The sequence below is a fragment of the Talpa europaea genome, assembly GCF_964194135.1.
Source record: "Talpa europaea genome assembly, chromosome: 4".
In the NCBI taxonomy this organism is placed as follows: domain Eukaryota; kingdom Metazoa; phylum Chordata; class Mammalia; order Eulipotyphla; family Talpidae; genus Talpa; species Talpa europaea.
Window position 1 is genome coordinate 37,633,073 of NC_140070.1, and position 17,635 is coordinate 37,650,707.

Consider the following 17,635-nt stretch of genomic DNA (forward strand, 5'->3'; position numbering starts at 1 on the left):
CTTCTATATATTTTATGGTTTCAGATCTTACATCCAAGTCTTTTATCCATTTAGAGTTTATTTTTGTGTGTAGAATAAGATAGTTGTCTAGTTTAATTCTTTTGCATGCAGTTGCCCAATTTTCCCAACACCATTTACTGAAGAGACTTTCCTTGTTCCCAGTGTATATTCTTGATTTGTTTGTCACAGATTAGCCGTCCATATACATGTGGGTTTATTTCTGGGCTCAATTCTATTCCATTGGTCTATGTGTGTGTGTGTTTTTGTTCCAGTACCACAGGTTTTAATTATTATGGCTTTATTGCATAGTTTGAAGTCTAGAAATGTGATAACACCACTTTTCCTCTGTGATCAGGATTGCTTTGGTTTTTCAGGATTTTCTCTGATTCCACATAAATTTCAGTAATATCTGTTCCATTTCTTCAAAAGAATGCCATTGAAATTTTTACTTAATTGTATTGAATCTGTATATTGTTTTAGGTAAGATGGTCATTTTGCCAATGTTGATTCTTCCAATCCATGAGCAGGGAATAGCTTTCTGTTTGTTTGTATCTTCTACTTCTTTTAATAAAGTCTTATAGTTTTCCTTGTCTATGTACTTCACTTCCTTCATTAGTTTCACTCCTAGGTATTTAATTTTTTATGTGATTTTAAATGGTATCATTTTCTTAATTTCATTCTCTTCTAACTCCAAATGAGGTATCTCATATGGCAAAATGGCTGGGCAAAAAGGGACAATTTGCTCTTCCTTGATGTGAATTCTAACCCAAAACAACCTCACCAAACCACCCACACTAGGGCAGAGTTTTCCCAGATTTGGATTTGGGAGAATCTAAGTATATCACCTTGGAGAAAACCTAAATGTTCACTTTAAAGTTTTACTTGATTTTTCAACTTCTCATCCTCTTAGTTCTAGCTCCCCTCCCTTGTTTGAAAATACAGAGTGAAAGAGCTTCTGCCAAGAAGGACGTTAAATAAAAGGATATAAAAAAGGCAAAGAGGGGAAAATCAAAGGGAGAAATTTAGTGCAACCAGCAAAGTGTTCATTAGGCTTACAACAAAGACAAGCTCAATTTCTTTCTTATTGACATTAATGAGTTTGATGTGAGTCCAACATAAAAGGCAGGCAAATAGGCTTGCTCTTACTGGGGTCCCAGGATTTCTGCAGCTGTTTGCAAATTGCTTGATTCCAAGAAAGGTCATCTTTCTTGATTGGTTTTCATTTCTTTCTATGTCCAACCACTCAAGTGCTGCCCAGGCAGATGGCTCTGAGTTGGTCCTGATTGGCCAGGTCAACAGCTGCGGGTCAGCAGCTGCTGTCTCCCCCAGAACCCACCCTTCCCCATCATGGAAATCCTTCTTCCAGCAATGGCTCTTTAACTAGAAACTATAGGGGCCCAATGATATTTCCTGAATGAATAAGTGTTACTGCATAAATTCCACACATAGCATTATGTAAGGGGCTGGGCATGAAACAAAGAAATGTAACTCAAGGAATTAAATGAAAGCAGATTACACACTTTTTAAAATATACAGTCAGTAGTCAGCCTGAGATGCAAACTCCCAACTTTATATTGCGTCCTTTACTCCACTGACATGAAGTCTGTCTGGGATGGACACGGGGCAAGGAAAGCGGAGTAGAACAAAGAAAGGGTGGGAAGAAGGATTAAGTGGATGATTACTGGGTGGTTTTCTTCCACATGACAAACATTAAACCAGATCTCTCACGCTATATATTCTTATTTACAACAATCCAACAGGTCACCATAATTAACTCTGTTTTTACTGAAGATTCCAAAATTCAAAGAGGTTAAATAATTTTCCCAAGGCTATAAGACTTAAAAGTACTAAAGCCAGAATTAAAACATGGATCTATTTCAAAATCCACATCCCTACAATGCCAGGTGAGACCATCGCTCTTCCCACTCAAGTATGCCAGACACCTAAGTGCCATATTTCTTTTATGACAAACACCTGACATTGTGTCCATTCACTACTACATTTTTTTTATCTTAGAAATATGGATGTAAATATTATCTATTCATGAGAAACAGATAATTGTCTGGTATATACTTTATTCTGGATGTGCATTTGTTAATTCAACAAACTCTATTAGGTCCTAGAGATGAAAAGACAATTAACAGTTGGTCCATTCTCTCAAGAAGATTGGCAAATATGCTAAAAAAAAAATAGAAAATATACAACTACAAAATAATGTGTGTACTGTCCATTAGTTTAAAAGTCTATAAAGCTGACAGGAAAGGGTATTAGCCTAAACTAGGTGAAGAGAAATATTTCTCGAAGAGGTAAGGTATGAATTGAGTCCAGATGAAGGGTGCATGGGGGAATTAGGACAGTGTCCTAGGCAGATGGAACAGTGAGTGCTGAAGCCCACAGAGAATATACTGCATGTCAGAAAATTTCACATTCAATATAGTTTAGGTATAGGCTATTTATCAGAAACTGGCAAGGATGATGGGCTTGGATTATGTGACAGCTAAAGGCTTTAGGATTTATTTTGAAAGATACAAACAACCACTGATGGTATTAACCAGGGACAAAGCAGGGTCAGATTTGACTTTGAGAGACCACAAAGTGATCACTCAAATTCAGAAGGGCCTGGAGGGATCCTGACCTGAAAGTGAACATGGTTGAGGGACTGAATTCTGTCATGGACCCAAGACCCAGACCCAGGCCTCCTTCTGCCAAAGAGTGAGAAGCAGTAGCTGAGAGTATAAAGATATAGTATTTATTCAAGCTCTGACCCTTGATAACTATGGAACTTTGAGCAAGTTTCTTAACCTCCTAAACTTCCATTTAATTATCAGGTATATTGATATAATAATATTACCCACCCAGTGGAGTTGTTATGGTGATAAAAAATCAGAAAATGCACTTAAAATTGCATAGTAAAAATTAAAAAAAAAAGAATTCATGACAATAGGACAAAGTGCTCTAATCTTTTCTCAGATGCCTGCTATTCTTTTAAATTGCATAGTGATACATGGCCAGAGTTCAATAAATATTGGTTATTGCTATTATTAATATCATCACAGCTTAAAATAGGGAAAATATGAATTAAGAAAGTAAGAATGATGAAAGATGAATCTATGCTGTTGAGGATAAATTACATTAAAGTATAAGAGAGAGAAACAAAAGATGACTTCAGATTTTGGGCTTTGGTAATGGAGGTGTGTGTGCAGAGAAACGGTGGTTTCAGAGCTAGCATTCTACATATTACCCATTCTCCCCTTCGTGGTTGGTAGCAGAACTTCAACTTTATCCAGGGTAACAATATATTCTATTAAAATTCACATATTCCTGTCTCCCATACAGCCTTAGCTGACCTTCCTGATTTCCTCCTTCCTGCTTATACCTCAGAATGTCAGGATCTCTGGCAGCTACCTTAAATTATGAGGTAACTCTGAGGACAAAAAAATGTGCCTCTATGTTACTGGGGCAAAAAGGCGGAAGTAGCTTACTATTTTTTTTTAATCATAACAAATAGGAACATTATACTTTTTAAAAAAAAGATTTATTTATGTATGCATACAAGAACTGGGGTACAGGCCAGAGATGTGGGGGGGGAACAGTGAGAGGATTCACCAGAGACAGAGTAGGGAACAGAACAGGCAGACTGTCTGAAAAACACTGCTCAGGGAAGCAGCAGGCAAGACAGGAGAGGTGTGCTGCGCCATGTGGGTCATCTCCCTGGTGGCCAGGGATCGAACTTGTGCTACAGAGGCTGTGGATAGCTTCACAGTGCTGTGCTTAACCCCTTGTGCCACCAGGGAGACCCTAGCTTGCTATTTTATCACTAAAAACCCATCATGTCATCCTTAATGGTCTAGATCTGAATCTCTTTTGTATGGGAGCCCAAAGTCTATTTTTACCCACTGTTATTTGAGGTTTTCTGTTATTCATTCTTAATCCTAGCCAATACAGTTTGGATGATGGTGCTGTTCACAAATAGAGACTATAAGAGGAGAAACTTGGTCCAGTAAAAATGGAATATGAGTGACTTCACTTTAATACAAGATTTTCTGAAGGTGTCATTGGGACCAAAAAGCAAATGTTCATTAAGTAAGAACAGTCATGGAGATATAGATTAGATAAAGACTTTGAAAGGAATTAGGATATGTCGCACCAAAATGTACCATTTTGGCGTAAGAATTACTTTGCGCTGAAGGCAATTAAGAATCAACAGATACAGGAAGCATTCTATGCCCTTCCATTATCTCCGTAAAAGTAGGGCATATATTTACCTTGTGAAGGTGTCCCCCTATCTTATCCCAGAGAAAGGGCAGTGACTCTTACACCAGAAATGGAGATGTCTGCACACACAAACCTTACTAAAATCATCATCATTTTCCATTAGTTTCCACCATATATTTCTGAGCCACTTCTCAATGATTTATCATGCCCTGAAGCCTAAATCCTTTCTTTTGTTAAAAATGACATACGACACCCCCAAGTTTAACCACTTCCTTGAGTTTCAGATTTCTAAGAACTCCCTTGCATAAAATAAAAACTTAATTAAGTTTTTAATTAATAAGAATTTTGTGATATTTTTATAGTCATCTCTTATCTTCCATAGGCTAAATGGCCTAACTTCCCATTAATAAAAATCATATCCTTCAATTGTATGCCTTTTCTTCTGAATCTGTCTTTTTTTCAGTTTAATTCACAGGCCCCTAGATAGTGAACCTAAGAGAGTGGAGAAAACTTTTCCTCATCAACAACTTCTTCCATCGTGACGTAGTAGCTGTCATGAAGAAGAATGAGAGCAATCAGACAGCGGTCATAAAATGGGAAGAAAAATTAAAACTCTGGAAAAAAGGAAAAGAAGCCATAGAAGGAAAATGAGGAGTTGACAGAGAAGACAGGAAAAAGTGGAGAGTGGTATAATAGAATTCAAAGGAGATGAGCTTTATAGTAAGAGCATCAAATACTGCTGCCATATCACAGTCGACAGGCCTGAAAAGATTCTGCAGGACTTGGCAACAAAATATAACTGGGACCTTAACTGTAATTGTTTTAGTAGAGTGATGAGAAGGGACTGAAAATAGCAGTAGAATGAATGGGAGATGAGGAAGTGGCATACTGGCTTCTGCACTGTCATAACAAATCACCACAAATTAAGTGGCTTGAACCAACATTGGTTTATCATCCCATAGCTTGGTAGGTCAGAAATCCATAGGTCACTTCAGGTTGCACTGGCCTAAATCAAAGTGGTCTGGCTGGGATTTTTTGTTTTGTTTTGTTTTGTTTTGAAAGCTCCAGAGAAAATTTTATTTTGTCAAGTTGTTGGCAGAATTTGGTTCCATTGGTCGTGGGTCTGACCCTGCCTTCCTTTGCTGGCATCCAGTTGGAGATTGCTCTCAGCTTCTATATTCCTGGGTTCCACCTTCAAAGCAGGAAGCACAGTCAAGTCTTGATCTCACTTCAAATCTCTTCTAACCTCTTCTTCTGTTTCATCTCTTCCCCTGTCCCTCTTTGCTTTTAACAGCTCTTAAGATTACATCAGGCTTACTCAGATAATCCAGGATAACCTCCCCATGTTACATTTGCTGATTGGTAACCTAACTCGGGCTGCAAAGTCCCTTCCCAGCAATATCTAGGTTAGTGTGTGGCGGTGAAACCAGAGAACAGGAATCCTGGGGGAGAAATTTTTAGAATCTGCTTACCACAGTGGTAACAATGAGTACACCAACCCTTTTAAAAAATTAAGTTATAAATGTTCAAGGAGCAATATGGTGTTGTCTTTTACACTTTTTAAAAAAAAAATCAGAGATTCAGATACATGCATATTCAGAAGAGAATGTCAATAAAGAAAAAATTGAAAATAGAGTAAAATGTGAAAGACTGAACTACCTCTAAGGAGGGTGACAGAATTGGAGCCCAGCTCATAGGAGGAAGCAACTAGCCTTATGCTCGTTGTGGAAAAGAGAAAAGAGTAGAAAATTTCTCAGTGTCAAGAAGTGGCAATAGTAGCAAGTCTTTAAGAGAGTTTTTTAGTCACTAGTATTTTTCTCTAAAGCAGTAGTTCTCAGAATGTGGTCCTGAGGCCAGCGACTGTGCTGTCAAGAGAGAACTTATCCGAAAAACATATTCTCTGGCTCTACTACACCCCACCCCCCACCCCAGATTGACACAGAATCACAAACCATGGCAAAGGGGTGGGGGGATATCATAAACGTGTTCAAAAAAGCCCCCCAGATGATTCTGATCCATGCTCAGGTTTGAGAATCACTCTTACAGTAAAAGGCAAGACCTTTAGCCAAGACTGAGGCAGGAGTGGTGAAATGAAAGACTTAAAGAGAGTGCAAAGGTTTGAAAGAGCTATGGGGAGAAAGAAAAAAAAAAATTGAGAATATAGTGAAGGACACCCTGAGGTAAAACACGGCCAGAGCTCAGGAACTGAATTCCAATTCAATCACAGTGAGAATTCTTTGGAAATATATAGAGAAGAATGGAAATAACTAATGACAGGAAGCGTCCTGGTAGGAGAATAGAGCACGCTTTTGGAATCAACATAATCTGGCTTCATTTCCCAGCTCTGCCACTGCAGGCCATGGGGTGTAAGAATTCACATACCTTCTCAGCCTGGTTCCTGAACATGGGGGGAGAAATAAAACAGAGACATGGAGGCCCTACCTAAGTGGAATATAGTTTATAGAAATTCCTCCACTATGATCACATTTAATTATCTGCTATGACCCCATTCCCAAATAAGCTCACACCTGAGGTATTGAGCATGGGGCTTCAATATATGAATTTGGGGGAACAAAATTTCATGCATAAGCATCTACAATAAAACTCTTAAAAATCCAGGTTTATTTTCAAGAAAACAGCAAAGAAGTGAAGAGCTGCTCTCTCTGTTACAGCCTTTCTTGTTAAGAAAGGAGCTCCAAGTGGTGAATTTTAGCAGCTTTTACAGGAGAGCCATGAATACAGCCCCCTCAGCACGGAGCACTATGCGCATGAGCAAGCTCTGTGGAGACCCAAATCCCTATGTAGATTCTTGGGCAAACTGAGTTCAGTGTCTGAGCTGAATACCGTCATTTACCTAAAGTCCCTCACACAGAGACCAAATAAATTCTGTGCTACATGTTTCTGACTGACCACGTAGTTGGCGAGGAAGCTGGTGGGGAAGGACAGCTGGGTGGCAGGTGTGCAGCCTGTTCCCACCGGTGGTGGCGGCAGAAGGAGTGAGCAGCCAATAGGCAGGACCTCTGCTGCAGGGCACCGTCAAGGATTTCACTAGAAGTCTGCCTGCTCTCAACACCTGTCTTCCTTCGACCTTTCTTATTTTAATAAAAGCCACATTCTATCTGGCACTGCAAAGAACAATGCCCCTTCTTCCTCTTCCCTCTGCGACTCCCATGCTCTCCAGAAAGGTTACTCTTTTCACAGTCAGACAATGTCAGATATCAGGGGCCGCCTGCTGCCCTTTCCCAAAGTAAATTATCATTGTTCACTTAGATACGATTTACCATTTGCCTAGTTCTTTCCATCTGTCTCCCATACTTTTGATTCTTTTCATTTTCATTATAAACTCTTGCCCTTCTCCTGTGCCCACCTCCACCCCCTACCTCATTCTACACACACACACACACACACACACACACACTTACACATCTGCAGTTTATATAGGCGCAGCTCAGGAAGGGAGAGGGAAACTGGGGCAGGTGGATTCTGTGTTCCCATGAAAAGTCACAAACTGTCATAGATGCCACCGTAACACGCCAGCCCCTGTCTGGGAGCAGAGCTGGAGTACTGAGACTTTCTCCCATCAAAACATTTTTTTCAGCTTCACAGGACCCCACAACTCAGCCAAAGCCACAGGCAGAATCCCAGGCAGGGTCTGCATGGAAAGTGTTAGCTGGGATTGACCACAGGTTCTATTCAAGTTCCCTGCGACAGAACTCAGCTCCTGGACCAGGGATGTTCATCAGGGCAACACTGACAGCACCTCTAACCTAACTCAGTCAAGACCTACGCTGCGTTGCATAGACAGTGAAGCCTGAAAGGAGACTCCCACACCCACAGGTGAGGCAGTGGCCTAAAACCCATATTAGTTATAATCCAGGGTTCTGAGGAGGGAGGTGGGATTATGGTGGGCCCATCTATACCCCTAGGGCCCTGAGCTGAATCTATTTCCAAGTAAACCTTGAGTCAAGCTTTCAAGATTCCTTTCCAGAACTAACCCCTGACAAAATCTGGAAGGAGGTAAATATCATCGCAGTAGTTCACCCCTACCCTTTGCTCAAAATCACTGTAGAGCACAGACACTCCTAAAATCCAAGCTGCATGAGCAACTGCCAGCTGGGCCTGCCCATTTTAGTGCTCTGCCAAATCACAAGCACCAGGTGTCCAAAACTAACCCCAGCCCGTGTCTCCAGAACCACCACACCAGCTTCCACCCAGCCAACCACAGTGTCCACTTCTGCATCCGCACACCTGACATTCCCCCCAAATGCCTTGAACTGTGTCCCTCTTGCATCCACCTCTTTTTTCTAGACCTTCCTTATTGCCCATTTAGACCATGGAAATAACCCTCAAGTTAGAATTGTGGGGTAGCATGTGAACTAGAGGGACCTATGTCCTGAGTCCTTCCACTAACCAGACTAGTGGTTTAGGACAGGGCAATAAACTTGTTAACCTTAGTTTCCTCACATCTAAAATAAGATAGAGGGCCTCCCCTGGTGGCACAGCGGTTGAGCGCTGGGCTGCGAAGCTTCACAGCCTCTGCAGCGCCAGTTCAATCCCTGGCTGCTGGCAAGGGTCCCACATGGCTCACAGACCTCTCCTGCCGTGCCAGCTGCTCCCCTCAGCAGTGTATTTCATCGGTCTGCCGGTTCTGTTCCCCGCTCTGGCTCTCTCACCCTCCCGCACTTCTGACTGTACCCAGTACTTGTATAAATGAATGGATAAATCTTTTAAAAATAAATAAATAAAATAGAATGCAACTTCTGCAAGATGGTGGGTGAGTTTATTGAGGCAATCTATGTACAAAGATGTTTGTTCATCTCCTCGCCTTCACGTTCCACTTGAATAGTGGTCCTGGGGACAGTGGCCGTGTGGCCCAGTCCCTTAAATAAGATATGGACCCTCAAATTTTCTTAAGATTTATTAAATTATTTTCATCATTTTTCTTAATCTATGATATCTAAGTGACTTTATATAGAAAGAATATCAGATGTATATGACTAAAGAGATTATATTATAAAATTTATTTTAATATAATCTTAATGTATCTTTGTGTATTTAATCAATATGGATTGAGGCATAATGTATACCAAGAAGTATTCTAATTAATAAAGGCACATCTTATTCTCATTTAATAAGTGGCAGGTTGTTTAATTTATCTTAAATTATTTATGTATAGAAATATTCTTGTTGACAAAAATAAATTCCAAACTGGCATCACAGCACATGGCTTGGAGGCAAACTACGTATTCAACCCTATGTAAATCATCAAAGTAGGCGAAAAGTGCCTTTACTGCTTACACTTCTGAATTCATTCATTTTGCATTAAAATGTGAAGGCAGTTAATGTTTTTATGTTTTCTTTCTAATTTACTGGCTGGGAGAAGGTGACATTTGCAGTACTTCTTTCCAAATAACACATTTTGATATGAATAGCATTTATTCTCACTTAATGAGTAAGAAAACTGGGATTTAAACACTCTATTGTCTCTTTTTTTAACCCATATGTTAGGCCAATGTCACTAAAACATTTGGGCAGCAAAAAATAACTCAAACCCATGATAAAGACCTACTTGAAGGCGATTTTAAGAAATATTTTCAATTTATACTACTAACATGTTTTAAAATCTGCGTTGTTTGTACTTCCTTTCCTCAACCGGTGGCACATTATAGAAATATACTTAACTGACTGAAAGAAATAATTGAAAGCCCATAAAGATCACCATGGCATCTCCTAGAATTTAGCTAAGCAATGACCCAGAAGGCAGAATCACAAGTCTTTCCCTTTAGAACACACTCAGATCTCATGAGGTTTCCTTTTCAAATGGAAGAAAATATTCAACTATTCCAAATCAAATGCATTTGTTAATAGAGACTGAAAACTGCTACCGTAGCCTTCAGTAATGCAGTCACCCCACAACACTTTTGCAAAGCCACCCCTAAGAGCACTTAGCAGGCAGTAGATCTCACTGTTTCCTTTCAGTCTTTCAATGTTTTCAGCACATCCTGTTGCCTAAGAGATCATCCATGCCTACAATCTAAAATCTAAATGTGATATTATTGCTCTTAAAATCTTTCATTAGCGGGCCTCCCCGGTGGCGCAGCGGTTGAGCGCTGGGTTGCGAAGCTGCCGGCGGCCTCTGCGGCGCTGGTTCGATCCCCACCTGAGGAGGGTCCCACATGGCGCGCCACCTGAGGAGGGTCCCACATGGCGCGCAGACCTCTCCTGCCGCCCGCTGCTCCCCTCAGCAGTGTACTTCAGTCCTTCTGCCTGCTCTGCTCCCCGCTCTGGCTCTGGTGAATTCTCTCACCCTCCCGTGCTTCTGACTGTACCCAGTGCATGTATAAACAAAAAGAAAACAAATAAATAAATAATTTAAAAAAAAAATCTTTCATTAGCTCACCAGCGATATGGGGGTGAAATCCAAATCCCTTTTGAAGAAGTGTATAGGAGGGCAGATGCCCCCCTTCTCAACTTCCTCTCGCCCACACTTAATTAGAGACCTAAGTGAAAACAACCAACCTCAGAACCTCAAAGACTGAGAACCACAGAGACTGTTCTACCTACCTGTTAGTGGGAGGTCAGTTGTGGCTCCGTCCACTCAACTAGTTCATAGGAACACTCTCTACCTGTACTTCCTCGGTGAAAGGAGAGAAACGAGAGAGCTAAAGGAACATGCTGACGACTCCAAAGACTCCTATGGGACCCACGACTGCCCATGCAGTCACACTGGCCAAATCAGATCACATGGCCCAGCCTGGCGCAGGTGAAGTGAGGAAGTGCACTCCCCCATAGGCAGCTGAGGGAAATCTGACAACAGGCAGAGAGATATACTCCACTCACAGGGAAGGAGAAAGAAAATCCTCAGGAACAATAATGCAATGTGCTACAGGCCCACTGCTTTCCTCTTCATCAAGAATAGAGATCAGGTCATGCTTGGCTGTGTCACGAACAAGGCAGGGTCCATCGCCACCCATCTCTGGGTATGTAGCAACTCCAGATTTCCTATTTTCTTGTGTTGAGCCCCAGGGACTTACATCTGTTGTTTTCTCCCAATCACTCTTCAAAACTGCTAGCTCAATTTTATCTCATAGGATTCTAGTCCCTACTTCTCCCAAGCAGTACTGTATAAAATAATTCATTGTCCTCACCTAGCTCCTTCTTTAAAGTTTCTACCAAAATAAACACACAGAGCAGTGACAAAAATGCCCAGTGCAGGGGAACAGTTGAGACTCAAAGAGCCCCCACAGTCCCCATAGTCAGAATCTGCTGACTTTCTTAGCAGATGAGCAGAAGCTGCAAATACCTTTTGAAGATGGACTCTCCCACCCTTTTTCAACCTCTCACTCCACCTTTCGCCAGTTCAACTACAGCTAGATTTGATGTAAAGCTAATGGACCTTAAGCTTCAAGGTCATGTTATTTTCCTATGCCACAAATTACCACAAACCTAGTCACTTAAAGAAAAAACCACATTTATTCTCTCATATTTCTGAAATCACAAGTCTGAAAACAGTATCACTGGACCCAAATCAAGTGTCGGCAGGACCATAAGCCCTCAAGTGCCCCTGGGGATGATCTATTGCTTGCTTCTCCCGGTTTGGGGAGGCTCTGGCATCTCTTAGCTGTGGACACATCAACCCAATCTCTGCCTTCATGATCACATCTCCTTTTCTGCCTGGGTGAAATCCCTTCCTACCCGTCTCTTGCAAGGATACATGGGATGGTATTAAGAACCTGCCTAGAAAATCTAAGACAATCTCCCCATCTAAAGATCTTCTAACTTGATCACCTCTATAAAGACCTTTTTTCTATGTAAGGTAACATTCACAGGCTCCAGTGATTGGGATATGAATATCTTTGGGGAGGGGGGTCATTTCAGCCTATCACAAAAGTATACATCCATAGATTCTTACCCATAAGTGGAAAAAAATGTTGCCAGAGACTCCTCCAGAAGGTGACAACTGCTGGACCAGACCCCATGAAGAAGCCTGACCAAGGGCTCAGCAAGGTCTTGGAAAGCTGAAAGGAGCTTTTTAAATTGATCACCATTGGGTAGAGAAGATATGTTATATACACACAATGGAATATTACTTCGCTACTAAAAAAAAAAAAAAGATGAAATCTTGTCATTTGAAACAACATGGATGAGAATTATGCTTAGTGAAATAAGTCAGATGGAGAATGACAATACCATGTGATTTCACTTATATGTGGTATATAGAGCAACAAAACTAATGAATGAACTAAATGAAACAAAAGTAAACTTTTAGACCATAAGACTAAATTAGTGGTTACCAGAAATAAAGGGGGATGGAGGGTAGAGTCAATCAGGTGAAAAGGGTCTATTGTATGGTGAAGGATATAAATGGGCTTTTCGTGGTGAAATTAATGCAGCATCCACCCAGACCTTGATCTATATAATGATGTGCACCTGAAGCCTATATAATGTTATAATGTAACATTGCTTCAATAAAAAACAAAAAAATGAATCATCGTAGACAATTAATAGGGATCTTCTGTGCTAAAAGAAATTCTGAATTGATTTTCTAACCAGACTATAGACAATATGGCACCTCACTTGCCATATAAAGAAGAGATTAAGCTATCAAGAACCAAACCTGTGAAAATATGTTCAGTCTGTCCTTTAAATTCATAAACAAATTATATATATTTCAGATTGTGAGTTGTTTCAATTCCAGCTTTTTGATGAGCTGGGCTTTGTTACAATTCCCATTCTCCAATGATCCAAAGCACGCTGTCTTCTAGCTATCCAATCAAATCCTAGTTGAGATGCAGCCTTGAAGGCATTTGGCCAGTATGAACTAAGTCCCAAATCCTGGAGTTCATCAAAAGGCATCTGACTCCATCAAGTGGAAACACTTTACTCATTTTCAGATACAAAGAAATATTTATACATTTATTTATATACACACATTTATTTCAAAAGAAAAGAACAGTGTCCAGGAGACAAGAAGCAAGTCTGCCTACTGCACAGTCAGAACCAGCACATGATAAATATGAGTCAAAGCTCAGGAACAATAACTGGGCATTAGCTGGAGGAAGGTGGCCGCCTATGCACACATAGGCTTTCACTGGGGAAATCATGTAGGCAGAGGGACCAGTGCTCTGAGAGGCCCTACGTATTGGCTTAAAGTTTGGGTAAGAGGAGCCCAGTGGCTACAGGAATAAATGCCAAAGGGGAAAAAGAAAGGGAGAGATGGGCTGTCGGACACTGAGGAGGAAATGGAGCAAGACACCCCCTCACCAGCACCTAGCAAGCTACTAGGTGGCCCCTCACCCTTCCTGAACCCTTTACTGGGCTGAAGGCAATTCTGGTCCCCCTAGCCAAGCATGAGAAAGCCAACTGCTCACCAAATTTAAAGTGGAAACCTTTTAAATAGCCCCGGTCAGGCACAGAAGATGTTACAGGGCAGGGAGAGGGGCAGCCCAGACCCCGCAGACCTGCCTGCTCTAAATAGGTTTTGCCATCCGCCACATCAACACAAAACATATGAGACTTTAATGGGAAGGAACTTTAATACAATTAGGAAACAATACAGGAAAGGCAAAGAATCTAGTTTCTAAAATCAAGCACCCAAAGTTACCCGTCCCTTCGTGGGTAAAAGTCCACCCAAGCAGGATTGGCCCAGAGCAAGGCCCCAAAGCTTGCCATAGGTCTAAAGCATCTTCCAGTGGAGACCCACAGAAAAGGATCAGAAACGACCAGACAATTCTGGAAGAAAAAGAGCAAAATCAAAATCAAGACAAAAACGACCATTGTCATCTCCCCACGGGTCTCTCACCCACATCTGTGTCACCCAGTCTATGACCAAAAGGCAAGTGTATTTTCTTTATGTGTCTCTCAGCAACATGTGCCTCCTCCAGGTCTCCTTCTGGATCTCCGTCCTGCTTCCTTCCTTCCTCAGCCTCCTCTGCAGCTTCTTCTCTCCCAGCTCAGCTCCACCCTCCATTTGGGTGGGGCAGGGAACCTGGAACCTCCCCCTTTCCTGGTGACCACCCTGTTACAAAGAGACTGCAAGCAGCAGAGGAGAAAGGAACAGACAATGATTTCTATATTCCCTGCTCAATTCAAGCAACCTACACGTGAAAAATGAAAAGAAACCAGTATATTCCCTGTTGGCTGGGAGCTGAGTGAGCCAACATGGAGTGCATGGGATTTAAGATGACGGAAACTGAGAAAGATCCTCATGAAGGAAAAAAGCACATGAATCCCTCTGACTCATCTTCCAGATTCACCATCAGTAATGCTGCTGCACCCTCCCAAACAGTTTCATTAGCAGAAAGTCAACTGCCTGGAACTATAAGAATACTGTCTAAAAGAAGTCCATACAGATCCAAACCTTTGTCAAGTGGAAAATACTTGTGTTGCCTGCAGTGTATTCAGATTCCCAGGTGCCAACTTTGGAAGCAACTGCATTTGCTAGATCCTCCAAAGCCAGCAGGAACAAGGCAGGGTGATGAGGTATGTACACTGTAGCTGCAGGGGCTATTCTGGTAGAAGTTGCTCCACCCTGGACTTTGAACTTCAGTGATTTCAGGGACAGCACAAAGGCTCTGCTCCCCTGAAAGTCATCTACATAGAACAAATCAAGATCTGTCATGGATCAAGGTCTGTGATGGCTGTTCTGAATGCTGAGCTCAGTGTTCATCTCCATGCCCATTTCTGCACTTCTCCCAACACAGAGGGACTGACGTCTTCTGCCTCTAAAGTGAATTCAGGACTGTAAGACAATTAGAACCTTACTCTGGACATCATTTGAAAGACAAGGGGATGTCCTTTGCCCCAAATCCAATGTCATGAAAATAAAATTGAAAAACAAGCAAATAACCAGTCACCAAAGAGAAAACACTGAATCCTCTCACCTTAGGATGCTTTGCCCAGAAAACGACCGCAATCAAGGAATCTGAGCAAGTTCTAGCAAGTGTCAAGTTAAAGGGAGGAAAAACACAGCCTTGTGCTTCCAGATCTTTCCACCAGGTGGCGTGTGCCTTCAGGAAAAAAAAAAAAATGAAGATTTTGCATAAATGACCTGTAATTCCTTCCAAGTAAAATAGGATCTTTGCTTTCTAGGAATGTGAGGCTAAGCCCAGGAAAAAAAAATAAAATAAAATTCAGGTCCAAGATTGTAGAAGATTTTTTTTCTTGGCCAAATGTCTGCCTTCTGTTTTCTCTAGAGCTATCAATGCTGAATGGGAAGCAGATCTTATTCTCCCTGACCCTGCTGGAGCAATAAATTGTGGGTAAGCATTTCAATGATGTTGCCTGTGTATTCCATCCCTTAAGTTTAGGTGAGGGTAACTACTATCCATTCTTAAAAAGATTTTTGTTTTTCATGAGCACGCCATCTTCATGCTTGAAAAGAAGGCTTGCCCAAATCCTTGACTCACATCTTGCCTTGGAAAAATAGTATTAATATTGCCTTGTACTCTTTCCGGTGGCGGCGTCTGGAGAAGACGCGCAGAAATGTCACCTCACAAGGGGAAGAAAAAGAAGGAAGAACAGGTCATCAGCCTCGGACCTCAGGTGGCTGAAGGAGAAAACGTATTTGGTGTCTGCCACATCTTTGCATCCTTCAATGACACTTTTGTCCATGTCACTGATCTCTCTGGCAAGGAAACCATCTGCCGTGTAACTGGTGGGATGAAGGTGAAGGCTGACCGAGATGAATTACCGCCATATGCTGCTATGTTTGCAGCCCAGGATGTGGCCCAGAGGTGCAAGGAACTGGGCATCACTGCCCTCCACATCAAACTCCGGGCTACAGGAAGAAATCGGACCAAGACTCCTGGACCTGGGGCACAGTCAGCCCTCAGAGCCCTTGCTCGCTCAGGAATGAAAATTGGGCAGATTGACGATGTCATCCCCATTCCCTCCGATAGCACCCGCAGGAAGGGGGGTCGCCGTGGTCGCCGTCTGTGAACAGGACTCTTCAAATTATTTTGTTAAAATAAATTGCCTTCTTGTAAAAAAAAATATATATATATATATATTGCCTTGTATTGTAAGGTGCTTAACATTTTACAAACTAAAAAGGGTCATTGGAGTTGGAGTCCCATCTGCATTTCCATCTTGACTTCAACCCTTAAAACTGAAACTGGTCAAGACATAAGTATAAGCACCTCAGTTTCAATATCCACAAAATGGTGGTACCAATAGTTGTTTGGAAAACCAAATAAGAAATGGGTGTGAAATCCCAAGCCCTGAGATGCTCAACATCACTAGTCACTAGGGAAATGTAAATCAAAATGGCAATGAGGTAGCACTCAGCATCCATTAGGATGATTATTATCCTCCCCCCCCCAAAAAAAAAAGACAGACATGTTGGCCAGGACATGGAGAAACTGGAACCTTGTACATTGCTAATAGGAATGTAAAATATGTAGCTACTCTGGCAAACATGTTGACAGTACCTCAAAAAGCAATGCTCTAGCAATTCAGCGCCTTGGTATACTCAAAAGAATCGACAGCAGGAATTCAGGTATTTGTTCACAGCAACATTATTCAAAATATTTTAAAGATGGAAACAACCCAGATTTCCATCAGTGAATGAATGGATAAACAAAATGTGGGATATCCACAAATGAAATAGTAGGCAGTCATAAAAAAGGAATGATGTACTGTCACATGACACAACATAAATGAAACTTGAAACCATTATGGTAAGTGAAATAATCCAAACACAAAAGGACAAATATTGTAGGATTCTATTGTATGCAGTAACTACAATAGCAAATTCATAGAAACAGAGTAAATTAAAGGTTACCAAAAACTGGGGGAAGGGGAAGTAAGGTGTTATTACCTGATGGTTATAGAGTTTCTGTTTGGAGTAATGAAAAAGTTCTGGAAATATCTAGATACTGGTGATGGTTGCACAAGATAGTGAATGTAACTAATGCCACTGAATTTTATGCTTAAAAGTGGTTAAAATGGTCAATTTTATGTTATGTATATTTTACCACCAAAAGTATAATAATTGAATAATTATATAGTAATAATAATTTTAATAAAATTATGTAACAATTCAAAATGAAGAAAAGCTTTTGGAATGGTGTTTTTCTAAGTGACTATATTTGGTGATTAAATTTCCTTCTACACTCACACACTCAAATCCCAAAGCCTAGCACATAACTCATTCAAGTCACATTTGAATTAAACTCACATGCATTGAGTTTATTCTGGTCCTTTGATCCTCCCATGCACCTTGCAAGGTATCCAAGAACCAAAGCCAAAATACCTGCTGTCCCTGCACAAAAATCGTACCAGCATCCCTCTAGATGGCAACTATTGCTTATTCTCAGGCAGAGAGGAGAGGGGCAGAAAGAAACAGTGAAGGGGAAAACATTGTAAGAGAACATTCTGGAGAGAGTGCCCTTAAGCAAGTATTTTAGGTGTGTTCTTA

General features: G+C 41.2%; 1 protein-coding gene across 1 annotated transcript; it reads left to right on the plus strand.

Annotated features, from left to right (window-relative positions):
• Positions 1-15,699: 15,699 nt before the first annotated feature.
• LOC311169808 (small ribosomal subunit protein uS11-like) lies at positions 15,700-16,155 on the plus strand (the record flags this gene model as incomplete). Its single annotated transcript, XM_084232068.1, has 1 exon — positions 15,700-16,155. The coding sequence occupies one exon, from the start codon at positions 15,700-15,702 to the stop codon at positions 16,153-16,155; it is 456 nt and encodes a 151-aa protein (XP_084088194.1).
• Between the last annotated feature and the right edge of the window lie 1,480 nt (positions 16,156-17,635).